Source organism: Poecilia reticulata, chromosome 2 (genome assembly GCF_904066995.2).
Source record: "Poecilia reticulata chromosome 2, P_reticulata-male-v2, whole genome shotgun sequence".
NCBI lineage: Eukaryota > Metazoa > Chordata > Actinopteri > Cyprinodontiformes > Poeciliidae > Poecilia > Poecilia reticulata.
This window is the reverse complement of record NC_088831.1, coordinates 26,231,207-26,258,248: the sequence shown is the minus strand read 5'-3', so window position 1 is coordinate 26,258,248 and position 27,042 is coordinate 26,231,207. Positions and strand designations below refer to the sequence as shown.

The window sequence follows — 27,042 nt, the reverse complement described above, 5'->3', positions numbered from 1 at the left end:
ATTGTTCCAAGAAATCCAGAAATAGTATGAATACAAGCACGTGCCCTTCATGCTTCAGATATGAGGAGACCTTAAAGGGATAGTTTGGGGATTTTGGAACCAAGATATTAATTTTCATTCCTTCACATTTTGTAGAATGATGTAGCATATTTGCAAGTTCGTATAAAAGTAATTAAATAAAATTAATGGTTAATGACCAGGCCTTCACACTTGTTGAGAAACCAAGAAGGTAGCGCAGCCTTTGCTTCAGGCGTGTTGGAGAAGAGATGCATCCAAAAGTTGCTGTACAGTTTCAGATCCCAGGTCTACCTAAGTGGCTGATTGTGAATGTTGGAAGTCGCATGTTGGACAACTTCCAGACAAATTTAAGACCTGGAGAAGCACAGAAACAAACCACCTACAATCCTGTTGCACAGAGCACTCTGTCACAAAATCTAATGGTTCACTTCAGTACATAACTAGTAACTCTTGTGACTACTCTCTTATATCCATTGCTATACCGTTGTAGTACAAGAATGTCAACATTTTTGAGTTGTACATAGCTAAAAATCAGCAACAAAAAAAAACTTTTTTCTTGACAAGTCTTTATAAATCCACTGCTAAGAAATTCTTCAGCTTTCTACTTGACATTTGTGCACCACACACATAACCTCACTTCAAGAAAAACCTAAACTGTCCCTTTAAAAGGTTAAGAGGCAGACAATGAGTGCAAGTTTCAGCTGCATCTCTGCTTCAACACCTGATTTGAGTCTGAATTATCTCCCCAACCTTACAATTTCTGTCAGTCATTTAGTCAGAACAACAGCTTAACCATGCAGGAGGATACCTCAACTGAAACTCCCCACCCATACATTTAGATAGATTTCCCTATGCATCCTAAAGTTAAAACTGAAAGTAAAACTGAAAGACTGGCAGATTTTTTTATTATTATTATTATTGCTATCTAAATATCAAAAGCATAGCAGGACATAAAGCAAATCACTAACATAAATTTGAAAGAGTTTGAAAGAGTTGAACTCAAGGGACAACTTGAGTTTTAGTCTGTTTTAGTTAAAATTATATTTTGTTAAAATATTTACAAAAATACCATTCCACTTCAGAGCATTTATTTTCATTTTTAAATAAATCCTTTTTCATTTCAAATCCAGAATTGTATAACAGGCTGCAGCCTTAACTTCTGACCTTCTCGGCCACATTCAGCACATGATTGCGCACACACCGTTTGCAGACGGGTCGAACAGTACAATGCCTTTGCAACCGTCTCAGTTCTAGACTGAGGTGAACCACTTCTCAGCCATACCAACTCAAGCCCACAACAGATGCAGAAGCAATACTTTGCTGCAAACCCTTTTTTGTCTAACTCACAAGGTTCAAAATTCAAGCTATACTTATTATCCCCGAAGGCCAATTTGATTCACAGGTGGCATTACCGCATGACCAGAAAATCCTCAAACAACAGGTTCTGTAAGCACAAAAAATCTATTTTGTACAAAGGGAGTGACGTGTAAGGTAAAAAGAACAGCTACAGTAAAAGGCAACCAGTGTTAAAGTTAGACATCATCATCATTTCAAACGAAGTCCAAAGTGAGCCAGAATCCGATTCTAAGCTCTTCAAGACAAGTGTGTGACTGTAATATTAAACTGAGCAATTAAGTGCTCACTCCTAATGATATTGACGGAATGCAATTTATCAACATGGGCTACAAACAAAGCGGACGGCATAATCTCTTGAACGCTGCTTATCGTGCCTGTCCTCTTAACTGACCGGTGACTGAGCATTCTCTGCCTGCTTTTAGTGCTGCTGCTCACTCACATGGCCTTTAATGGAAAATATGCCATCAAAATGATAAGCTTCTGAGAAATCACAACATGAAGCTTTGGCTGGTAATTTATCTAAAAGCTGCTATTATTTGTACTCTGCTGATAACGAGACAGTGAGGCCCTTAACCGTCCCGACATATGCTGGGGGAGCCTGGTATAATTCCTCCCAGTGAAACAACCAAACAGCTTCAGCAGGGTCATAATCTCATGGTCAAATGTTGACAGGATGTATATAAATATGACTGATCATCCGATAAAAGACCTCAAGTTTCTTTTGGGGGTTTTTTGGAAAGCAAGCTGCATTTCGATGGTGACATAGGCGTTACGACTGCGCTATCTGTTGCTATGACTGAAAATATGAAGATATGTTATCTCGCTTTGGTACTTAGAGATTCAATGGGGTGTGTTAGCAGATGTAAAATATGTTCCCATGTAAAGGTGGCTGTCGTTTTCAGTTGACTGTGTTCCTTGCGTGAAGTGAGCATGGGTACGTTTCCCATAAATGTTGAGCTACTGGATGAAAATTTAATGACTCTAAAGACACAACAGCAGCTGCTGTGTCACAACGTTCAGCTGGTCTCAGGTCAGCTTGTCGTTCCCCAGATTGTTAACCGGGCCTCATGCGGAAACTGTGTCAAAGCCATCACAGCGAAAAGGGTCCTCTGATGACCATCCCAATGAGTCAGGAAGTCGTTCATAACAATAAGATTTAAACGAGAGACAAACCAAGATGGTAATAGAAGAAGAAAGGATGTTACTAACTTAAGACATTTAAAAAAAAAGTTATGCAGAAGACCAGGTTCCTTTAAATTTTCCACTTAAATATTCCTGACGAAATACATTTTTTAAAAATTTCTGCCGTTTTTATGAATAGACATTGGTTTAAAAAAAATGCCTAAGATAATTGTTAGAATTAGTGCAGTCTACAACTCCAACGCAACGCAACTGATATAAATTTGATACAAAAGTATTACTGATTGCACTTTAAAAATTAGGTAACTTTATATTATTAAAGGTAAAGTTTAAACAGTAATGATTTCTTGGTTAACGTCAAGTTGCCATAACAAAGACATTTTGAATAATGTCAACTTTGTATTAAAAGTGTCATAATCTACCAAATGACGCTTTATGACAACAATCATAAATATTCATGAAGGCTTATTCATGTTCATGACAGTTGTTATGTCATGTTTATGAAAGTGTCATGACAGTCTTATTCACCCCCCTTCAAATAAAGTGTTACCAAACATTTGGTAATCAATCTGCCAGAAATCAGAAAATTGTTAGGTAGATATCTTTCTATGTATAACAGGGGATAATCTGAAGTTTTGCCATCTGGTGTTCAGACCTGTACATTAACACTTTTTTTGTGAAGGCCAGTCACTATACTCACTCATTCCCTTTCCTCACAAAACTACTGCTTCCTTTAAAAAAAAGCCTTCAGTAAATGTTCTCATCTAAAAAGTCCAGCTCTACAGAAAAAAAAAAAGCTATAATGTTGAGTGAGAAATCCGCATCGGTCAGGAAAAGACAGGTCAGTGCACCCCAAACGAGATGCCAATAAATACAAATATCAAGGGGTTAAATAACTTAAGTGAACAAATGCTTCGAAACCTTTACGTTGTGCATTATTCGGAGACGCATTAAAACCAACAGACTACTTTCTCTATGCTTTGCGGTTGTTTTGTGCTGTGCTCAGTCACGAAGTCATAGCTCTTTCTGGCACAAGTAGGGGGCCTCTACTAGCCCACCGATACGAGTTATATTGAACCTACCTTTGCCATTCTGCCATGCTGTGTACCAGGACAGGCTGAGGAAGGACGTGAAGAAAATTAACGCAGTGGCCACAGTTCCATTTCTGAGCCTCATCTCATTTCAGCGATGCCTCTCCTCGGCTGAGTGTCGGGGGAACCCGGAGCTACCGTTGCCTCCCTCCACTCCCTCTCCGTCCGTCCGTCTCTTCCTGCCCTCAAGATGTTGAGACGGGCGTAGGCGAAAGCATACGAGCGTATAAAACGGCCCAGTTCACAACACAGTAAATACCGACTTCTCAGCTGAGAGAGAGAGACCAGCGCTCAGATGTAACCTTGGTCCTCTCTGCGTTGTCTCTGGTCGGTTCTAGACGGAGGGCTGCTCTTCCTCTACCTTTCTGCTGCGGTCTGACACAATTCAAACGACTTACGTGACAAGATAGCTTACATGGTCGCCTAGCTGTCCATACAGCCCATTTTGATATTTACAGACGCCGCTCGTTAGCTACAAGTTCCAAGTAGAAGGCATTTCAAGTGTGTGACGGCGGATCCTCCGGGATAGGCTGCTGAAGCTCTGACGGTGTGCGGGAGGCTACGCCTCAAATCACGTTGATTCCGCTTCAACTGCCAACAGATAAAGGAGGGTTTGCATTAGAAACCTACGTGTTGCTGCCTCCTTGGGGCACGTCCAAAGGAGCCACCAAATTTTACCCTTTAGGCAAGCCCCGGTCCAGTACGACCCCCCGGAGCTGAAGCTAGTTAGCTAACTGAGCTAACATGAAGTAGAAACTCCGCTGGCTGTGTCCATCAACCTGCAGTCAACAACAAAAGCTGCCAGAACAGAACTAGGGACTCTTTTCACTACTTGAAAGCTAATTACTTCTTATTTTGCGCTTTTCTTTTCTTTTTGGGTAAATACCAAAAGTATCAGACATCCCGTTATTTCAATACATCATACAGTCAAACGTAACGTGACATTAGTAACTAACTACTTGGTCCACATGTCATGTCAATGTTTTAGAGATCAATGTCTTCCGGTGACAACTTTCAAAATAAAGCCCTTGCTGTTCACAGATGGTGATTTTCATCTATAACTGTTTCAAATAAAAATCGTTTGTATTTGTCAAATTATGGTAAATAAAACTGTTCAAAGTTAATTAAAATCAGAACTGCGACTACTAATACTTTATTCATTCTAAAATCCAAGTTCTGATTTCAGAGGTAAACGGAACATGAGTAGCCATCAGAACTTGTCTTTGTCGTCCGATTCATCATAGATGATTTCTTTGCACTTCCTTTTGCATTTATCATACTAATACGACCGCCCAGCAACTTATTCCACATACTGAGAACCAGTGCATTGGCTTTCAAATGATGGTTCAACGATCCAGTCATCTAAGGTCAGTGTCCTGAAACTTAATTGCTTCTCTGATTTAATACATTTAAGTAGAATAATCAGGTCATTAGCAGCTCTGGACAACTTGACAAATTGGTTCGGGCGTGTTGGACCAGGGATACTAGATCAAAGTTGCAGCAGTTGCAGACCTCTGCAAGAAAACCTACAGTGCATGCTTTCATAATGTGGCCACAAGGGGAACCAGTCACAACACCATCCTACTTCACACATACTTGCCAGTTTGGCTGTGTTAAAGTTAAAGAAGTAAACCTTTGTTTACTTTTAGTCCTCGAAGGTTACAAAATTCCATGATATAAGATGGGAAAAAGTCTTCCAAAGGAGGCTTAAATATTTTAATTTTTAAAAATCCTCTGCTTTACAATTTGCTTTTCCATGCCTTGCAAATAATTAGTACTGATGTTTTTCCTACTAAGAATCAGTGAAAATTTTATTTCCCGTGTTTTCCAGAAGGGTCTGCATAATGGAGCATATACTAGCAACAATCTTGCAGCAAGGATGTTCTGGATTCGAATCCCAGACTGGGATCTTTCTACATGGAGCGTGCATGTTGCCCAAGTGCATGCATGGGTTTTCTCCGCCTTCCTCCCAGTCAGGGTAGGTCATCTGTTTTTTCTCTATTATTAGAAAATAAAATAGTCCCTTAGCATACATTTATTATAGGTCAACTCGCAAAACCATTTGGCCCAAGTAGAATGTTTTTTTTTTAGCTTTGTCACTATATAAACCCCTTCTGCAACAACCAGTCTTCACCAGATAGGGGTAATCAAGTTCTTCAAAATACTCATTTTACAATATACAGTTACTCAACATTTTTTGGCATATTTTGCTGACATGTTTATGATTATGTAAATAACAGAAAACCATACAAAAAGGTGCCTGACTCAAGAGGAGTACCAACACAAAATGCTAGATTTCAATAAGAAATTTTACTTTATTTTTAAAACACCATTGTTATAGTGCAAACCCATAAAATATCATAAAAAGATTACATTTCCATACAATCAGTCAGTTTAAAAACACTATACATACATTCACGCATAAAGCTTATGAAACCAATAAGCTGGGAGGGAGCAGACTGCAAACATGCAACAACCTTTCTCTCTCACTAATTAGAACAGCAGCAGCATTCTGAAAAGCAATGCGCAGACACACACACTTTTACATTTATAGTCTTTGCACATCAGTGCTTCCTTATCAGACTGTGCCAGGTGTCAACTGTGGCACAGACAGCAGAACTGATGTGAAGCAAGGCGAGGCAGGATCTCAGAAGGGCGTAGCTTTGAAGTAGTCTTCCAGTGGGATGATTGATACGCCCCCGATCCAGTCCTGTAGCCAGACCTGAATCAAATCCATCTTCATGAAGAACCACTTGTGTCCCACTGGCCACTTTGCCATCACGGGATGTCTGTTTAAAACAGGGTCACATGTGAGTTTACACTTATCAAACGTACTGTTAGCACACTACCGTCGCCTACAGCTCTAGCACCTCGAAAACATCGCTTCCTTTGCAAAAGCGAGTTCCTCCGGGGCCACCTCCACCATTTTGCCTGTCAGTGTGAGTCGAGCACATCTGGGATCCTCTGGATCATACACCATTTGCCTTGAAACACAGCAGAATATGACACCTTGGTTACTAAAACGTTTTTCTTTTTAAGCTTTTCGGTAACTACATTATGTGGTGGCAGATTTCCTTTTTATGTCTAAGCCAACAAGCTAGCCTCGCTTTGTGGAGGTATCTACACATAGTGAGTGTTAAATATACTTTATTGAATCCTATTGTTTACAGAACTGTATAATATAGATACATGTTCAGGAAATCTCTAAAGATCTTAGTAGATTTTTTTTTGGACAACTTCGGATTTCAATCTAACTGAAACTCTGCCACCTCCTGGCAGAGGCAGGTAAAACTATCTGATCTCGGAATTTGGGGGAAATCAGATAGTAAAGATCTTATGAAATTTGTGAATTATATTCTACCACTTTCCAAATGTTGCTGAAGATTAAAAAGTTGACTTATCAAACCTTCCCAAAACCTAGATCTATGACAGAGTCTGAAACAATGATAAAGTTTATACAATTAGATTTAAAAAAATATATGGAGTTACAAGTACCTTTCACATGGACAATTTCCTTAAGCCCTAGAAGCACAATTTGATGGAAGTCAAATTAAATATTTTACTCTATGTTCTGAACTTCATAGTGTGATTTAAGTTTGCATACCCTGACTTCTCAGACTGGTGTAATTTTATCAAAAAGAATAATACAAGCATAGTAAACTTAGGCTTGCCTGCAGAAGTCCCCCTCAGCTTCTGAGAATGTGAGAGAGGCATACGGATTACTTTTCAGGTCCGTCACAGTGTTGTCCATTGGAGTCACATAAAAATAGATCACTCCAGTGCTGTTATCCAGTGGTCCGTCACTGACCGAGAAGATGTTTCCAAAGGGAACACCTCTGATCTGTGTAAAAAAGGTGTTGCAAAAAGAATATCGTTACAATCTTAAGCGAAAAGGGTTATTTGACTGTTTTTCATGGAATAATCTGGAATCAGTGATCATCTCTAGCACAAAAACCTAAAATATCTTGACTACACATTGAACAGAAACTATTTAAAAACAGGTTTATGGAACCAATATTTTATGTATGAAAACAGAAAATGAGCATTTTTTTTAATTCTTCTTCACAACCACCTCAACTTAAGACAAGTGTGAAAATAACAAAATTTAGACTGTGGAAATGAAGGCTGAGTTATTCTAAATTAATCTGCGATCAAAACGAAAAACTGCGTGGATTTGTTGAATCTATTTTTAAAAACTAAGGACACTGCACAGAGCAGGGGATTCTTTGTTTTCTCAAAAATACAGTTAAATCATTAACTCATCATTATGCAACTTTTGTTTATGGAATGCACAGTGGCGCAGTTGGTAGAGCTGTTGCCTTGCAGCAAGAGTTTGCATGTTCTCCCTGTGCATGCATGGGTTTTCTCCGGGTACTCCGGTTTCCTCCCACAGTCCAAAAACATGACTGTCAGGTTAATTGGTCTGTCTAAATTGCCCCCAGGTGTGAGTGTGTGTTTGCATGGTTGTTTGTCCTCTGTGTCTCTGTGTTGCCCTGCGACAGACTGGCGACCTGTCCAGGGTGAATCTCCCCCGAAACGTTAGCTGGAGATGGGCACCAGCAACCCTCCCGACCCCACTAAGGGACAAGGGTGTCAAGAAAATGAATGAATGAATGGATGGATGGATGGATGGATGGATGGATGGATGGATGGATGGATGGATGGATGGATGGATGGATGGATGGATGGATGGATGGATGGATGGATGGATGTTTATGGAACTATCTGATCTCTGAATTTGAGAAATGACACTTGTATAATAGGGCAAGTGTCAGAAAACGAAGAGAAACATAAAATGGAATATGGAAACAGCTAAAAATAATCTTTATCTGAGGTCACCATAGGAGGGGAGAATAGCAAGGGACTTCACAGGTAAATATGGTATAATGGTTTCTGTAGTTCAACATTGTGAAGAAGAGAATTCAAGAACAAATAGTGCAAGGATTTATATAGACATTTGTCAGAGAGTGACAAAGAGAACATACATACTGTTGCCAGGACACATAAAGGGGTCTCCTGTCTTAGCAGCTGACCTATACAGCGGGTCAGCCACCTGGACAATGAGATTTCTTTTGTTTTGTAAGTAATGATCATTGAGTTAATCCACAGACAAATCAGGATCCAAATCTGTCAAAATGTTCATCAGTGTATATTTTAGAGTGAAAAATAAGTGTTTCTTCCCATCCAGGAGCTGCCAGCGTTCATTATAGTGGCATAGAGCAGCAGTATCTAAGTCAGTCCTCATGGCAGGTATCCAACATGTTTTAGCTGTTTCCCTGGTTTGACACAACTGAATCAAATTTTGGTTCGTTAGCAGGTCTCTGCAGAACTTTGTGACATGCTGAGTTTGTAGTGGACCATTTTCAATGTTGGAGCAGAGATGTATCTGAACTTGGCAAAACACCGGCACCCGAGGCCTAAAGATGAGCATCAAGATGAACAGGAAAAAAGAAAAATTAAAGAACTGTAGCATAATATTATATTAATTTTGGACATCAATTAATTGTACAATTGTAAAAACAGGCCTAAATTTTCACAAATTTGTTGTCCTGACCTCTTTGTTAGTTTTCATGATGTAGCATTTTCCAAAGTGTTTTCCTTTTATGTCATGATGAAAACGTTTCTGGTCTGTAAAAGGTTTTTCTCTGGTGTTTTGCACCCAGTAATTTTTTGTTTGTTTTTTTTTTCTTCCTGGTACATGGCGACCTTGAATAACCTGCTACATAACACATTACAGAGCTTTAGATCCAATTTCATATATTGAAGTTTCTAAGATGAACTAATGTTTTATAAAGTTTGATAAAGTTGTAAATGGATTTGGGGAGTTTAACCTTATTAGAAGGAACGTTCCAGCCTTGTTGCTAAAAAAAAAAAAAAAGTCAAAAAAGTCTACCCACCCAGTCATGCCACTGAGCCTTACCTTGTCTTGAGTGGAAATGGTGGCCAGATGACCCCAGTTGCTGTAGTGGGCGATGTATCTGGCAGTCCTGGCCGTCTCCTGGTGTGGAGGAGGGGAGCTGCTGCCGCCGGACTTCTTCACCTTCTCCACGGGATACGAGAACAGCCGAGAGGACAGCTGCGCCGCTTCTCCGCTTTCGGGCTCCACCTGCTCTCCGAGTCCGGGAGTCTCCAGGCGGTCTCCGAGGACGTTGGCTTTCCACAGCCCGGCGCCGTCCACCAGCAGCGCCGGTGCAACCTCTTCGGACAAGTCGGCATCTTCTACATCCACGTCGTTGGAAGACACGACCCAGGACACGGAGCTCCTGAGGGTGTAGCTCCGGCAAAGACACAGGAGGCTGGCGCACAACGCCAGGGGAAAGTAACGGGGCCTCATGGAGGTAGGAGGATGGCCCTTCACATCCACTCTGGTGTTTACAAACTCACGTGTGGGTGATTTCATAACACGAGGACATTCGGCTGGCAGGGGCAGCTTTCTGCAGCGACCTCTGGCGGTCCATGGGGTGAAACTGCATCAAATCTCTCTACGCTTACACGAAAACCTCACTCATCATTTTTAGTCGTCTTTTGGGTGTATATTGGGTCTACATATAAAAAAATCTAAAAAAAAAAATTTTTTAATAAAATGTGCCCACTTTAATTTTTGTTAATGTATGCGTTTAGATGGTTTAAAAAAATATTGCATACTGAGTGAATATCTGATTTCTCGTTAACAATATTTGCGTGAACTTACACCAACTGCCCATTAGGTGGCAGTGAATGGAGTAAAACAATAAAGCAGCTTATTTGCACCAAGCCCCACACAAGTAAGAAAATGGCTTTTAAATAAGTGTATTCTAGTTCTGCTGTTATGCATAAAGGAGCTCAATGAACGAAAACTATGTAGTAGTTATGTAGTAAATACATAATCACTGGTGCACTGTTTAATTGTGGAGGTAAAATATGCTGAATAAAACATTTATGCAACTTCAGTAATTTTGCATAAATATACAGAAATAGATCAAGAATTACCAATTAATCTATTCTCTTTTGTTCAGTATTATAACATGAAACATTTCACTTCCTGTAAAAATCAGCTAATTGTATTAATTCTAATTCACTTTTTGTAAAAAAAAAAAAAAAAAAGAAAGAAAAGAAAAAGAAAAAAGGTTTACATGTGTACACAAAATTATAATTTTGAAGTATATGAAGTATCAAGTGTTTTCCTGTTCATTAGATATGCTCTCACTTCCATCTGGAGAGTTCAGTGCTCTGCAGGAAATATCTCGATGTTACCGTAAATTATGCAGGTCCTGCAGAACATTAATCTTGTAAGACTTTTTAATGAGCTGTTTCATTCTGTCTTTGGTTTTTTTCTGTTCTTGCTGGGCAATGACCCACCTTTTTAGGTCTTACTTGCAGAGACCTAAACTGCAAAATGTCATGTTAGGTTGGGTACAGGCAAGAATCTACACAATATAATAAAAAGTTTCACCACTTTTCCATGTATATTAATGTACATCATAGAAGGTTATTTAGTAAATTGCCATGCAATCCTTATTTGACAGCACACATTTTGACTTGTCCTAGGTGAAACAACATGAACATGGCTGTCTTGTAAGATTTTGCTGTACTACATTATTCATTATCAAAGCAAATAAAGTAAAGTTACACATCAAAATGTCATTTAATATACTCGTAATGTTTTTATGCTGCACAAGAGGCATGTTTGTGGTAAGCACTTTAAGTAACAAATTTAAAATATACATTAAAAAAAAGACAATTTTTATATCCTTTCCCTCATACAATTTATAAAATCTGCTGCTGTATTATGCAAAGGGCTGATTAATAATGAATAATTAAAATGTCTATTAATCACAACCACATTGTTTATCAGAGATGTAAAGTATGAGAAAGACAGATTGTTTTATACCATGTAAAATCTTAACTGACCATGGTGAAGTTTGTATCTTAAGATTCTCATCAGCCTTTTTAGTATTAAATGTCAAAGAAAGACATCATGGGAGAATCTGCTCAGAATGCCTGGAGCTTCAAAATAAAGCAATGAAATAGATTTTAACCATCTTCACTTTTTCTTATTTATGTTTAGTTTTCTTACTTCAAATAAAGGTCTATAAATAGGATAAGAAAATGAAGTTCTCTTTCAGGTAGACCGCTGTATCCTTGCCTGTAGATGGTGCTGCTAGTCAAATTTCTCGACATAAAATTAGAGAAACCAATAACTTTTATTTATTTTTGATCAGCTCTTTGCAAATAAAATGCTCAACAAAATAATCTAATAAAATTTATTTCTTTGTTTGCTTATCATAAACATTTTACAGTAATAAAATGTCTAATATAATTAATAACGATTCACAAACATTTTTTTATGAAGTGGGATCATAATGAAATTAATTTATTGAGCCTCTCTTTCTGTTCCTAAAACAATAAAACTTTATGATTACTTAAAAACAGTGTAAAATTTTTCCATCACATCTGATCAACACCCTCCAGGCAGCTTTACTCGACCTTTATCTTATTCTCTTATTCAAACCAGTACTCATTCTTGTTTCCAGAACCCGTAAATCTCTCAGATTCCCCTCTTAGTCCATGCTCTTATCGCTCCATGCCATTGACTTCCTCTTAGCCAGCTCCATCCAGGACGGCTGGCTGCTGTCAGAATGCAGCGCTGATGAATGAGTGCGTAAAGAAGACGGGGAAGAGGGTAACTCCACATTTTTCCGGGTCCATTTGTCCTCACGAGGCTTTTCTATAACCCTGGACGGGCTGGATTCTACACAATGCAGAGAGGGAAAACCATACATCACAGCTCAGCTTGCCACTGTCAATATTAGGGAAGCAGCATCTATAAACTCACAGTGCCTCAAATCTGTCTACATTTTGCACATTTAAACTGAAAACTATTTGCAATGTTTGGGACACAGCAAACATGGGGATCTTCTGGTCAGATAGGACCAAAATCGAACTTTATTACTCTAAATTCAAACCCTGTGTTTGGCACTAAAGTACCACTGCTCATACTCTTGAGCACCTTTCCCTTCAGTGAAACATGGTGGTAATTGTGTCATCCTGTGGGGATACTTTGTCATTTTAGAGTATATAAGTTCAAATAATCGAATACAATAAGTCGTTCAAGCACATTGATCTTTACTTCAAACAGCTCTATGCCAAATTACATCAAGCACAGTAAAAAAATGTTTTGTGGATCATGTAGATGGATTTCCATTTGTTTGTGATCTTCCTTTTAAATCCATCCATCCATTTTCTATACACCCTTGTCCCTTAGTGGTGTCAGGAGGTGCTGGTGCCTATCTCCAGCTAATGTTCCAGGCAAGAGGCAGGGTCCACCCTGGACAGGTCGCCAGTCTGTTGCAGGGCAACACAGAGACAGACAGGACAAACTACTATGCATGCACACCTAGGGACAATTTGGAGAGGCCAATTAACCTGACAGTCATGTTTTTGGACTGTGGGAGGAAGCTGCAGTACTTGGAGAGAACCCACTCATGCACAGGGAGAACATGCAAACTCCATGCAGAAAGACCCCAGGCTGGGAATTGAACCCAGAACCTGCTTGCTGCAAGGCAACAGCTCTACCAACTGCACCACTGTGCAGCCCCTTTTAAATCCACAAATTGAAATTGAAAAATCTGAAGACATATGTGAAGCAAAGGACAAGTTTAAAGTGGTTCGAGAATCCCAATGGAGAAAGCAAGATAACAGTGAATCTTGACGTGCTGCATTCCGCTTAGTTCTGAATTTAAAATGTGAGTCAGAAAATAACGTCAAACCCAACTTAAACATGTTTTTGCTATGCCAACAATCAACAATGCAAACTAATATAAATACATTTGTGTTCTCTCCACTGAAACATGGCAGCTCTATTGAATTTTAAGGTTGGGTTTGGTGAGAAACCTCCACCAATTTTCATGCTTGAAATTCTCACTTTAAGGGTTTTTTCTTTCAAAGTTCTACTTAAAAACACGAAGTGCAAATGAATATGAATGCTTTTACTTTTATATGACAAATACTAAACAGAAAAAACTCCAATGACTGCTTTAAAATGCCTCGACAGTACTGTGGCGTCTGGAAAATCTAGTATTTTGTGAGGTGGCACAAAATGTCCTGGAACCAGTGGTTTAGATCAAGATTCATTCGTGTGCTTAAATGGTCGAGTCAAAGTCTAAACTTAAATCCAACCTGAAATCTGTGACAACACTGAAAGGTTAATATTCAGACACTCTTCATATCATCTGATTGAACTTAGGTTATGCTGCAAAGAGGAATAGAGAAGTAAAGGTGATTACAACGTTCTGACACCAGGGAGGCTAAATACAGACGTAGAACCTTTTGTAAACATATCTGAAACCATGTATCATTTTACTGATTATTCTATGCTTTGTGTTGGTATGTTGTGGATGCAATGTGACAGCAGGGTGTGTAAATGTTGAAGTGGTACTGTAATGTAATGACAAATGTGTGCCAACATACCTGCTGAGTTTGCCACTTGTCTAATTTCCACTGTATCTTTGCTTAGAGGGAAAAGATAAGCCAGAGTGTCAGTGTCACTTGAGGTCTGCATTTGTGCTTGATATTTCTTCTGTTCCACCTGAGAAAGGTACAAAATTATTTGTTCACTTCTCAGGAAATGAGCAAAGGCTTATTTTTACTATTCAGATAAAATGACATATTAGTTCAGCACCAAATATAACTTTTGAATCAAAATAATTTATTCTGCATAACTGTCTGATTTAAGTATCAAGTTGTGTCAAAATAGCTTTACTAACAGTTCCACAAGAGAGATACAGCACCAACTAACCTCCTTTAGCAATGGTGGCGTTGTCCACTCTGCCCGTTTCTCCATGAAGGCAAACCTGTCGGCCGCTGATCCAGTCCAAAGTACCCGCTTGCTTACGAGAGATGGACTCTCTTTCGGGACACTGGATTCTTTTTCTCTTCTTTCCAAGGCAAAGTCAAGAGTAGGAGCTGCAGCTGATGTGACTGCAGGTTCTGACTCCAGAGCTGAAGGTACATGTTTGAGCTGAGTGGCAGGTTGGAGACCTTGACTGGTCCAGCAGGTTTGCTGCTGGGGAGAGGATTGGTAAGGCTGTGCAAGCAACTGGGGTGCGTTCCTTCGTGTAAATGTAAATGGAGACGTGTTGCCTATTAGAGGAGATGAGGGTGATGGAGAGTGGGTTGTTCTTGGGATGGCCTGAGCGTCTGATTGAGCTCTGTTAGGCTGCGTCTGGCAGTGGCTCATTTGTCTAGGGATTGGAGAGTCTCTAGAACTGCATGACTCAAACTGAGTTAGCGGCGGCGTCTTCTTTTGCGATGCTGGTGCCGAGGGTTTGACAGCTTGCTCTTGGCCACTGCTTTGAACGGATTCTTCTTTGATTTTGTCTGATGATAGCGGTGGTGTGCTCTGTTGAACCTTTACTGTCTGGTTCTGCACCTGAGGTCCGATGATTGTCTCTTCTTGGCTTTTAGGCCGAGCTCCAGTTTGTGTCCCAGTAAAATCTCTTTGAAATCTGCTGGTCAAAAGATGTTGGAGACTCTTGGTCTTTTCCATGGCCAAACTCACCCAGGACACATCGGAGGGGAATGCTTGTGGGTTAGGCTGAGTCTCCTGGGGGGCAGTTTCAGATTCCCCTAGGTGTATGGAAGTTGTTTGGACTTCTACAGGAGTGGTTTGAGAACTTTCTTCAAGTGAAGCATTGCGCCTGACTGGAAGGGTAACACCAAAAGGAGCTGGATCTGAGGAGTGAGACAACTCTGTTAGACATGTTAGCCAAGTGGTTTTTTAGTGAGTGCAAAGTTCCTGTGTGATTACAAGAAGCCTTATCTTTCTGGATTGATTATTTACAATGTGGGACCTTGCTATGAAGACACAGCTGCACAGCACGCAATGTTTAACTAGGGTACTAAAATTATGCAAAAGTAGTAAAAACACATTACAATACATGCAGGGTCTGTAATCTGCACTAAAATAGTGTTTTATCTTATCGAACTGCAAATGTTATCCTTATTTTTTCTGTCAGTGCAGTTTTATATGTTTTTCTTTTAGAAACCTATTAAGGGTGAAAATGGAACAGAAGCCTTAAAATAACTGGTGGGCATTCGTCTTTGGACAGTCTAAACATTATGCAGTGTTTTGGGTCCTCAATAAAACTCTTCTCCTCAGGTTACCTTATAGGTCTTTGTTAATTTGCCAATATGTTTTGGGTCATTGCCCTATTGAGAGACTCAATGACGATTCATTTGAACTTTTCTGGAAGAGGGCACTAGAATGTCCCCGGTGTTTCAAAAATTAAATGATGCCATGTGCTCCAATAAGTTTTCCAAAACAACAAAAAAAATAAAAACAAACGACACAAATCTTCCACTATATTTAGCACTGGGCTTGAGGTGCCTGTTTATATGCTCATCCTTTGCTATATGCCAGATTGAAAAGCTTATTCTCAGTCTTAGTACCATCTGACTAAGTCTCAGTTAAGTTTAGTAAACGTCATATATTTGACATCAGTTGCCACTTGAATAGCTTTTCTAATATTTGGAGACCCCAAACTTTTGCTCCAGTTCTCTAAAACTCAGCCTTTGAATTTCTTTTCATCTCCATTACCTCAAATGTCACAGTCTTGTGTGATAGTTCTTTTTCTACTTTTTTATCGCTCTAAATGTATCAGTAGATGAGTTCAGGCCAGTCGCTACTTTCTTACAGTCATTTCCTGACTTATGACGATCAAAGCACATCTGCCTTGCTTCAATAGAATGCTTTCCCATCATTCCCACTTTGAAGAGCACCAGAGAGTCTGAGAAAATCAAATTTTCCCTATAATTTTTATTCATATCTGATTATGGGAGATGTCCAGTTTTGTAAAAGTGATAAAAACAACAGTTGTGACAGACTCACCTGGTGATCTGGGGGAGCTGCTTGTGTTTACTAGTGTCTTTTCAGATATTTGACTGGAGCCGTCAACCATTTTCTGTCTTTTCTTTGTGTCGACATCTTGGTCATCGGACAGCAGCATCGCTGAATGGCGTTGAGAAGCTGTGTCAGAGCGGAACTTGAATGAGCGCGATGTGGAGCGAAGCTTTACACCAAACGGTGTCCTTGTTTCATCCTCCGGAAGCTCCTTTGCTTCCACAGCCTCATCCACTACCTCCGGAGTACTGTCCACCCGCACTACCTCTGCGACATACGTGTCTAATGGTGAGCTTCTGGCTGTTGTCACTGCTTCTACTTTTTTATAGCTGAGATTTCTTTCCTGTGGAAGAGACGAGCCCTTGGATCTGTCTGCAGCAAAGGGGCTTCCTTTAGGCTGTAAACTTTTAACTTCCTCCCTTTCTCTTGTGGTTTTCTCTTCTGTTCCCCCAAATGGTCTGGTCTTGGCTTCAGATTTTTCCAGGAACTCTGTAAAATGTTTATCTTCCTCCTTTTCTTTTGTGATTTTTTCTTCTGCTCCCCCAAATGATCTAATCTTGGCTTTGTGTTTTTCCAGGAATCCTGAAACATTTTTAAGTTCCTTTATTTCGCTTGTGTTTTTCTCTTCAGTTCCCCAAAACGGTCTACTTTTGGCTTCAGATTTTTCCCGCCATCCTGTAAAACTTTTAACTTCCTCCTTTTCTTTAGTGATTTTCTCTTCTGTTCCCCCAAATGATCTGGTCTTGGCTTCAGGATCTTCGAGGAATCCTGTAAAATTTTTAGCTTCCTCCTTTTCTTTTGATATTTTCTCTTCTGTTCCCTCAAATGATCTAGTTCTGGTTTCAGGTTTCTCAAATAATCCAGTGCCACTCTTTAAATCCTCTCTTTCTCTTGTGATTTTCTCTTCTGTTCCCCGAAATTCCCTAGTCTTGGCTTCGGGTTTTTCCGGGAATCCCGTGAAATGTTTAACTTCCTCCTTTTCTCTTCTGATTTTCTCTGTAGCCAAGCTTTTCTTGGCTTCAGGTTTTTCAAAGGCTCCTGTTAAACTTTTGACTTCCTCCTTTTCTAATTTGATTTTCTCTTCTTTTCCCTCAAATGATCTAGACCTGGCTTCAGGTTTTTCCAAGGATCTTGTTAAATTCTTTAGTTCATCTCTTTCTTTTCCAATTTTCTCTTCAGCTACCCCAAATGATTTGGTCCTGGGTTTAGACTTTTCCGGGAGTCCTGTGAAACTGCCTGATCGAGGTCTTTCTTCATCCCAGTTTCCAGACAAACGAAAGGAGTCAGATCCTGATGATTGTCTCTTTATTCTTGTTGAGATGTCCTCATCCTTTTTAGGCTGCTGCTGCTGAGTAAGAGGTGACCTGGATGTCAACCACGAGCTGAATGGCGAGAGCTGCTCAGAGGACAATTCAGTCATGCTGGCAAAAAAGGCATTTCTCTTGTTTTGGGATGTTACTTGCCTCTCCAAATCCGATTCCTTTTTCTCCTTGATGTCTGAATCGATGTAGGACGAGTGTGGCCGTTTAGTGGGCAAAGCGTCCAACTGCCCTGGAGGCTTCACTCGAAGAATTGGAAAGGTTTTGGTCTCAGGAAGAGCATTGTCCTGACTCGGTAATTTGGACGCAACCTCAGATGAAACTGGTGACAATTCTTCAAATGTTAGTGGAGAAAGCTGGGAAAGATTGGCCTGTCCTTTGTCTGTCTCCACTGTTTCTCCCTCCTGAGCAACAACCTCCTTTTCTTGTTCCTGAACACGCTCAAATCGGTCACGGACTTTCAGGTCCTGTAAAGGAGACCCAGATTCAATCTAAAAAGAGAAAAAAAGCCCTGTAAAATATATTTAGTGCTGTGTTTGTGAGGATAGATGTGGATTCTCACCCTAGGAGATGGTTTTCTCTTCGAACTGGCCCTCTGGTTTTTAGGTTTGATGGACATCCTGTGGCGTAAAGCAGATGTATCTAGGGAGGTGTTTAATTTGGCTGGTGTGCTGAAGTCTACCGGAGCCTCAGCTGTAGCTGGTGATGAATAGTTGGGTCCAGAAACAGAAAAGTGATGGGAAGGAATTTGGGACGGAGATCTTGTTTGAGCCCATTTTGAGATGGGCGAGACTGGAGGAGAAGTCGGCTGAGATGTTGACTGAAAAGAAAAAGGCAAGAGGTCACGCTTTAAAATACATCAATGATTACAGTGATTTGAAAAAAATATATATATCCATGAATTGATACTTTTCTTATTCAAACTTCAAACCTCAACTTGTGTTCAACTCACAAGGAAATGCTTTTAGAACATTTCCTTGCAACTACGGCTGCAAATTTTGCACTGCATATCAAAAGAATAACACTGAATAACCCATTGTCCAGAGCCAGTTTTGTCAAGCTCATTAAGACTTCTAGGAAAAACATTTGTGTACAGTACTTTTCAAGTGTTAGCCTGGATTCTCTATTGGATTCAGGTCTCGACCCAGACTAAGCAGTTCACTTGATGTAGACCATGGGTCCCCAAACTTTTTCCTGTGAGGGCCACATAACTTTTTCCTTCTCTGGTGGCGAGCCAGAGTCAGTTTGTAACAGAAAAAGTGTGACGATTGCAGGAGTGCCTAAATGTAAAAATGTATTGTTTTCCAGAAAGCACAGTCAAATAACATTATCTGGGTTCTTCACAGAAAAATCCAGGAAGGATTATAGTCCGTATTTTCCGGACTACAAGCCACAACCCCAAAGTGTTTTTTTTTTTTTTTTTTTTAAAAACCAGCAAATATACACATCTAAACCGCAGATATCTCTGCCGCTCCAGGTTTTCTACAACGATGCAGCAGCAGCAGAGGGGGTCGGACACCCAAAATTTGAGTCATAACAGGTCAATTGAATATCACGTTTATTACAGTTGAAAAAGAAAAAGTTGCCAAGATTAGATTTAACTGAACTGATTACGGTAGTTTCCGAATGGTAACTGTAACAGTAAAAGTGCTGATCCTCCGTGTTGCTACTAGCATGTGCTAAATGAAAATGGGCGCTTTCTTTTTCCTTAGATTTCAACGGCAGCTTGCATCCATTATTGTTGCACTACTGCCATCTACTGGATCCTAATATCTATACCTCAAATTCTCATAATGATCCCAGTATTATTAAACAAAAACAAAAAATCTTCTTTTTCCCCTCAATGCTATTTAACTGATCAACAACATTCTCAAATTTCAATTCCCTATAAAACCTAATGGGCGCTTTCTTCTTTTATTTCCAATTTTGACTTCCAATGATTCACTTCCTGCTAAAGAGCCCCCTGGTGGTTGAAGAAAAATCCACATATAAGCGCCTTATAGTCCGGAAAATACGGCATATGAAAAAAAATCTGAATGCTCTCTGGTATTGTTCCGGGGGCGGACCAAATGTGGAGGCGAGCCGTAGTTTGGGGACCACTGATGTAGACCATTGTCATGTAGCCCTGGCTTCTGCTCCAGCCCAGTCTCATAAGTTTTACAGCCTCTACACGGTTTTCACCCAGGACTTTTTATTCATTCAGCTTCATTTACCTACCAACTCTGACTATCTTCCCTATCCCAGCTAAAACAAACAAACAAAAAAAAGCATTCCAAAGCATGATGCTACCACTCGCAAGTCTATCCTCATTCCCATTCCTGGGAATGTTATTTTCAGGTTCATGTGCAGTGGTTGCTCGATTAAATACCACACTTTTCAACTCCGTTTGTTTAATTGGGAAAATTCTGAAGGCAGGTGATTTTGTTTAGGGTACAACAGTAAATGGGGCAGAATACAAATTCAACCTGTGTTTTTCAAATTCTTAGTTTCAAATTCTAGCAAAATATTTTTCATGAAAATTCAAAACTACTTCATTGATCCCAAAGGGAAATGAAATAGTACATGTTTGTACAATATACTAAAATCGTCTGAACAATATGTCACGTTATTAGAATATACATATTTACGACATTATAACAAAAACCTTTTACATTCTTAAATTACAAACATTATCTAGTAGTAAAAAATATACTACAAACATGAAAACTATGTTGGTATGATGTTTTAATAAACAGTAATGCATTTTTGTGTTTGAATATAATGTACGTTTACCTTACAACATAATTAAATTATGATGGGATAGATTAGCGAATTAGAAAATACCTCATCAGCAGGGACCGATTAAGTTGTATTTCATGCTTGGATTGAGCCATGAAGAGATTATGTTGTTGTTCAACATTGTGTACAGTACTGTGATAATTATTCATACACTGATAAGGAACTTAAAACACAGGAGGAAGAATGAGTCTGTTTTGACTGAGGTGGCAGCATTTCTCCATTAATACATACCACACCAGATGAACTGCCTTCAGACAGGTTATGTTGTCTCTCAGAGTGGTATGAAACATTTACAGAGAATCTGGACCCAAACAGGGTTGAGAAAAAAGAAATGTGGCATCTTGACTCTTGACTGTGTCTAGAGGCAGCAACTGAACGTAGAAGGTTTTATGTTTCAACAAGAAAACATATTAAAAAAATGTATCTTTTTGACATTTGCACATTAACAATGTGAATGTTATAGTTACATGGTAAGAATCTGAATGTTTTTTGGTATAACATTATATGCATTTTGCACAAACATGACAAGTACATTGTTACGATCATAAAGGTTCTTATAACTTAATATTGCTCTTTTTCTCTGTAGCCTGGTTGACAGCACTATGCTTCCATACAATATGTGGGAAAGTTCTGAATTATATCTTATCCTGACACGTTTTTCTTATTTTGATTATTGACCTGCTTATAATACAGAGGAGGGACTATAAATGTGGTTTAACGATGCATAACAGTGACTTAAACTAAATTTGTTGCTATTTTCTATCCAATCAATTACCCCCTCATCCATAAAACACATTGTGTTTGTAAAATAAATATAAAATTTAGTATGAAACAGATTTTTCTTCCAATCTTCCATTGGGACTCTTGTATTTTGTGCTTTTATTTATTCCGTCTACGCCTTGGTGAAGCAAAAATGAGATACTGAATTACCTTTGTGAGGGTTCCCTCTCCTGAGTTTTCATTAGAGCCGTGGAAAGTAAAGTCCTCCGACTGCTGAGCCGTTTCCTCTGGACTCCTGATTGGCAGAACCATCGGCGGTGGCCCAAAATGCATATTCTGCAGCTGGAGCTTCATCTGCAGCAGCAAAGCACGGGATGCTGCTGTTAAATGTGTTTGCTCTTGCCTTAAATTCCTCTAAAGAGAACAAGAAGCCGTACCTGCAGAGATTTGATTTTGCTGTGAACATTCTCCTGAGATGAAACCCTGACTGGGTCAGGGTCTGAAAGGACCTGATCGTCCAGAAAGATGCTTTCGTGGGAAAACGCTCGGGAGCCCATTGTACCCTGAGAGCTTTTAATGACAGAGAATAGAAGATTGAGGGGAATAAGGATGTGAAATTAGATGTACTATTTGCAAAGCTTTTTTGTCAGCTGTACACTCACGCTAAATCTTCATCTGAACCGAGTCCTTTTCCAGCGGTTATGTCACTAGCTGACTGGCTGAGCTTGGCATCTGCCTCTGCACCCGTCTTCTTAGTCCTCCTGAAGAAACGGCTTTTCAGAAACTTGATTTTGGAGCTTTTTCGTTCTGCAAGGGGTAAAAAAGAGGGAGATTCAGGCTGCAGAACAAATTCTATCACATCTCCAAACTCACTTGATTTTGTCTTTTTTTTTTTAAATTCACTTCAAATTTAACAATTTCCTGCAAGAGATAATCTTACTTGTGACGTCCTCTGTGCCTTCTTCATTGTCTCCTAAGAACGACTCCATCTGTTCGATCCTTTAACATACGAAAAAGGACAAAAATGGGTTATTATGAGAAGGAGGCATTTACAAAAAGCACCTGCCTCGACAAAAACTCTAGGCATACCATGTTTGCGGGCTGCTCTCCCATGGTGGAGGACATTTAAAATGATATGAACATAGCAGTGGTGTGCTCTTTGTTCTCAAGCATAAATACAGACATATGGTTCAAAGGTTTATTACAGGGCTGATTATCAGGAGCAGAAAAAACCTTCACTGAAAAGCAGGCAGCGGTGGGCAGCATCTTGCCCTGATCAGCAAAATGCAATCATTATTAAGAAGAGTTAATTTAAATTATTATCCAGCTGGTCTTTTTAGCATAATAATTACCAATTAAGCATTGTTACAACATTCTAATGAATCAACGCAGTCGTGTTCAGATGCATCGCTTCTTAAATGATTTTCTGCAATGGCTTTAATTCTTATTTTGTAGCCTTGTTCAGAATTTTATTTGGTCAGTAGTGAATATTGCAACAATCCAATAATCCCTGAAATGTATTGATTAAGATTATTCGATGGAAGTAGTGAAAAAAACACTTCTGCATATTCATAAACCTTCTACTCTTCTACGTTTTGTCACCTTATAACAAAAAACTTGAACGTATTTTGTTCAGCTCTTATGTTATTGATCGATGTAAAGAAGCATAGTACCGTATTTTCCGCACTATAAGGCTCACCTAAAAACCTTTAATTTCCTCAAAAGGCGCCGACTGTGCGCCTTATAATCCGGTGCGCCTTATATATGGACCAATATTGAGCCACAACAGGTCTAGCAACTACGGTAAGCAGCCGCCGACTTCATTTTCCCCGTAGAAGAAGAAGTGCGCGGTGCATGCTGGGATAGTTGTCAGAACGCTGGTTTGTTAATAAAGTTTGATAATACATTTAAAGCCAGGGGGGGCGGAGGGGAGGGGGGAAGAGAGACAGAAACTGCAGCGGCAGCGTGTCGGTTGGTCTGTATTACCCTGAAAGCAGTTGGGTACAATAGCGCAACACCAACACCGTGAGTGAAACAACTACTGGGGCAGCCTACTATATAAAGCACTCGGGGACCACTTCTTTACTAATGTGAATGTGTAATAATAGAGTATGGAACAAATTGGCAACCCAAACTTAAGCGTCTATTGTATGCAGTGTGCCTTATATGAAAAAAGTTTTAAAATAGGCCATCCATTGAAGGTGCACCGCCTTATAGTGAGGAAAATACGGTAGATGTATGTTTAGGGCCAATATATCCAGGAGGATGGTTGACCTCCAGCTCAGGTTTTCTTAACAGCTCATCTGACCCATATGAAGAAAAGCAACCCCACATCATGATGCTGCCACCACCACACTATGTCTTATTGTGGGGATGCTGCACTCAACCATCCAGTTTTCTTAACAGCTCATCTGACCCATATGAAGAAAAGCAACCCCACATCATGATGCTGCCACCACCACACTATGTCTTATTGTGGGGATGCTGCACTCAGGTTGATGAGCAAAGTGAATTTGTTGACAGTGTTTTACGCCAAACAACTTTTTTATGACTTTCTCTCAAGAGAAAGTCATATTTATTTTGCTTATTTTGCTGTCAGTTTACAAGGGCGACCATGTCTTGGTAGTTGTGCCAAACACTTTTAACTTTTTGGTGATGGGTCGAACACTGACGTGTTTCAACCCTCCGAGACATTGTTTCAGATCCTAACCCTGCTTTAATCGTCTCCGAAACCCCGTCCATGGCCGTTCTGCTGGTCTTCATGTTGCTGTTTGTTCACTATTGTTCCCCCAACAAACGTCTGAGGCCTTCAGTCAGTGGTTGGTTTCATGTTGGGATTATGTTACACACAGGTGGAGTCTGTGTACCTGACTAGGTGACTTCTGAAGGCCATTTGTTGCATTATATTGTTTCTAGGGATACCAACACAAATGGTGGATGACTACAAATGCACACCACACTTTTTTGATTTTATACCTGTGTAAATCTTTTAAAAATGCTTTTTGCTTTGTGTTGCTCTGTTGCATAAAATCCCAATAAAAATACATTTAAGTTTGTGGATATAAAGTGACAAGCAGTACACAGTTTAGCAAGAGTGAAATAGAATTTTATGAACACTAAAGCCATTCTAGAAGAGATTCTACATCTTCCCAGCTCTTCCAGGTTGGGAGGATTTAGACCAGTCTTCTTGCTGCGTTTTGTATATTTTTGTACTGTAATATTGCTCTGGTGTTTTGTGAGCTGCAGCCACTGTCTGTGTTTCATGCTGTTGTGCCTCAGTCGTCAAGGAGTCAACAGGGCGTAATCTTGCTTGCCTGACTGATAACACAAGATAGATCAGGTTATAGGCAAACATGCAAAGTCCATACTGCACCTTGTTGTCTAATGGAGCACACCTTCTTAAAAGGATACAAGCACATGATAACCATGTGACAAATGAGGAGGGGTGGGGAGGAGAGTAACCCTAAAGTATAATTTTTTTCTTGTGCTTTTAGGCTAAAAATTAAATCGACATGAACTGAAGTTGTGATATTTACAGAGCCAAACAACAGCATCTAGAGAAAAAGAGGATAATCTGGTGGATTATTGACAATGCAGAGAGATTCTAGTAAGATTTCAGAGCAGCAGAGTAATCCACAGACGGAGCTTCATCGGAGTATTTCATTCAAAAACATGACACTTCCAAGAATTTCACCTGGAAAAACACAAACATTCCCTCTCCGCGCAGTCCGAAACTCACCAAACGGCCAAACCAGCGGCGCGGCTTCCCTCCCTCCTGTTTGTCCTCGTCTCCAGTCGGAGTTCTCGGCCGTGTGACAGACCTAATGTTTAACCCTCAGGCTGACATCATCCACATCTGCTGAAGCAGAGGCAAAGGAGCGAAGAAAAGTGGGGAAAAAAAAAAAAAAACAGGCTGGCAGAAGAATGGACAGAGGGAGAAGGTCACTGCATGACAGGATAAGCAAATGCACTAAGAGAAAAGAGGACAGATGAGAATGTGTGTGCGAGATGTGAGAGAGGGAGAGGGAGGGATACTCTATTACATTAGTGGCACACTGTGGCCCTCTGCGCTAAGCTCCTTATAAAACGCTAACCTGATTTTTAGGCCCAGAAATGAGAGTAGAGGGAAAAAATAAAGCTCCAGTCCAGTTGGAAGGAGGGCATGCACACAGGAATCATGGCTCATGAGATTGTTTATAGACCACACTAGGTCATTCCCTCTCCCAGATGGATGCAGGGGGGAAGTCTGGGACAAAAAAAACAAACAAATTGACAAATTCAAACTGTCAGTCATAATTTAGTTGTCTTATATTCTCAGTCATTTCTAAGGTTAAATTTTGTCTTTTTAAAGGCATTAACTTTTTTGACACATACTTTTATTGTGTTAAAAAGAAGGCAGAAGCTATACTGTATAGACATTGGTCCATGTGAGTGAAATGAAATGGCTTAGAATGGCTTTAGAAATGCTAAAATATCGAAATAAAAAGTTCGTTTGAAGTTTTGTTTATTTACAGCGTCAATTTACAAAACACTATAAACTCTTTGCAAGACAGCGGGTCCATTTCGTATCCAGTTACACAGAACTGAGCTCGGTAACGATTAGGTTCAAATCTATCAGATCCACAGCAATCCAAGATCCAATCTAATTCAATGGTGCAAAACATAGTGATTATTTAATACCAGTTAGTAAATATGTATTTGCTAACTGAGTAGAGTCATTGACTTTCTTCCAAGCCTTCATCCTGAGAAAGCATGTGGCGACAGTGGAGAGGAACAACTCCTTCTTAAGAGGAAGAAACCTGCAACAGAACCAGAACCAGGCTCAGTGTGAGCAGCCATCAGATACGACTGGTAGAAAGGACACAAAGCAGTCGCTGAAAAGGACTGAAGCACAACAGCGAGTATTTTGGCAGGAAACAAAAACTAGCAACAGCTCTGCGAAGGATGAAGCCGCAGTGACAACAGAGAAGCAAAAACACAGAGAGAGAGTGGGAAAATAATGACTACATTCATTACAAATAATGCATAAATGGAGAGGAGCAGGAAGAATATGTCCACTTGTGGATTTCTCTCTGGTTTAAACATAAAGACCAATATGCATGGCTGCATTTTGTGACCTGTACATAATGTGATTGTAGAGTATCTACATTATTTTCGCTCCAGTGAGATCATCAGAACATGAGCTGAACTCTTTCCCTCCCTGCTGTAGAGAAACAGAGGGAAAGTGACCTTATTTACTGCATGTGATTGTCTCTTGTTCAGGAGGTTTCCTCACGGATTATAATTTCTTCATCTCTGAACCCAGATGAGGACTGTGCATATCGAGATTAAGGCTGATAGATAATCCGATCACAGAGCTGTGTGAACCCATGAGAGTCACCCTTCAGTTAAGCAAAGGGTTTCCCATGAACATTTAGATTTTTATTTTCCCTTTAAAAAAGGGGGAAAAAAAATAAATAATGAGCTGACATTATTTGTACGAAATTTTCTTTTTACTTCATCATGTTGACTGGTGATACCGGCTGAATCACAGCATCATTACCTGTTTTTATAAGAGGGATTCAGTAAGCAAATATGTAAAATCTTCTTGTTAGTTGTTTTAATACGTTGTTAGTAATTTTGTCAGTTTTTTATGAGTGCATGAGTGCCACATAATCGCAGCCTTTCATTCCATCATCCCTGTCAGTTTAACCCCATTTAACTGAATTTCCCCCCACCCCCAAAAAACAAAAAAACTAAC

General features: G+C 39.8%; 3 protein-coding genes across 6 annotated transcripts in view; all 3 read right to left on the bottom strand.

Moving 5' to 3' along the window:
* The window catches only part of mgat4a (alpha-1,3-mannosyl-glycoprotein 4-beta-N-acetylglucosaminyltransferase A), a 37,135-nt gene extending 32,574 nt beyond the window's left edge, over positions 1 to 4,561 (bottom strand). Inside the window, exons 1-2 of the mRNA XM_008434584.3 lie at positions 4,284 to 4,561; positions 3,597 to 4,196 (exon numbers count right to left, since the gene is read on the bottom strand). Of these exons, the coding sequence (XP_008432806.2) occupies positions 3,597 to 3,690 (94 nt within the window). The 5' untranslated portion in view covers positions 3,691 to 4,196; positions 4,284 to 4,561. The remainder of the gene's footprint in view (positions 1 to 3,596; positions 4,197 to 4,283) is intronic.
* A 1,335-nt stretch (positions 4,562 to 5,896) lies between these two features.
* creg2 (cellular repressor of E1A-stimulated genes 2) lies at positions 5,897 to 10,010 on the bottom strand. Its single transcript, XM_008434567.3, has 4 exons — positions 9,526 to 10,010; positions 7,277 to 7,446; positions 6,476 to 6,589; positions 5,897 to 6,394 (listed from the first exon to the last, which is right to left on the bottom strand). Exons 1-4 carry the CDS (start codon positions 10,003 to 10,005, stop codon positions 6,253 to 6,255), a joined length of 906 nt encoding a protein of 301 aa, XP_008432789.2. The 5' UTR covers positions 10,006 to 10,010; the 3' UTR covers positions 5,897 to 6,252.
* A 1,200-nt stretch (positions 10,011 to 11,210) lies between these two features.
* cracdla (cracd like a) lies at positions 11,211 to 26,726 on the bottom strand. Of its 4 annotated transcripts, none has more exons than XM_081601921.1 (10): positions 25,042 to 26,726; positions 22,243 to 22,301; positions 21,965 to 22,109; positions 21,740 to 21,872; positions 21,513 to 21,656; positions 18,367 to 18,624; positions 16,474 to 18,295; positions 14,383 to 15,311; positions 14,055 to 14,172; positions 11,211 to 12,336 (listed from the first exon to the last, which is right to left on the bottom strand). In XM_081601921.1, exons 2-10 carry the CDS (start codon positions 22,289 to 22,291, stop codon positions 12,146 to 12,148), a joined length of 3,789 nt encoding a protein of 1,262 aa, XP_081458047.1. In that variant the 5' UTR covers positions 22,292 to 22,301; positions 25,042 to 26,726; the 3' UTR covers positions 11,211 to 12,145. The 4 variants fall into 4 exon arrangements, with proteins under 4 accessions (XP_081458047.1, XP_081458049.1, XP_008432782.2 ...); XM_081601923.1 differs by having other exon boundaries at positions 14,383 to 15,317; positions 16,474 to 18,271; positions 25,042 to 26,155; XM_008434560.3 differs by having other exon boundaries at positions 14,383 to 15,317; positions 25,042 to 26,153.
* Positions 26,727 to 27,042: the final 316 nt, after the last annotated feature.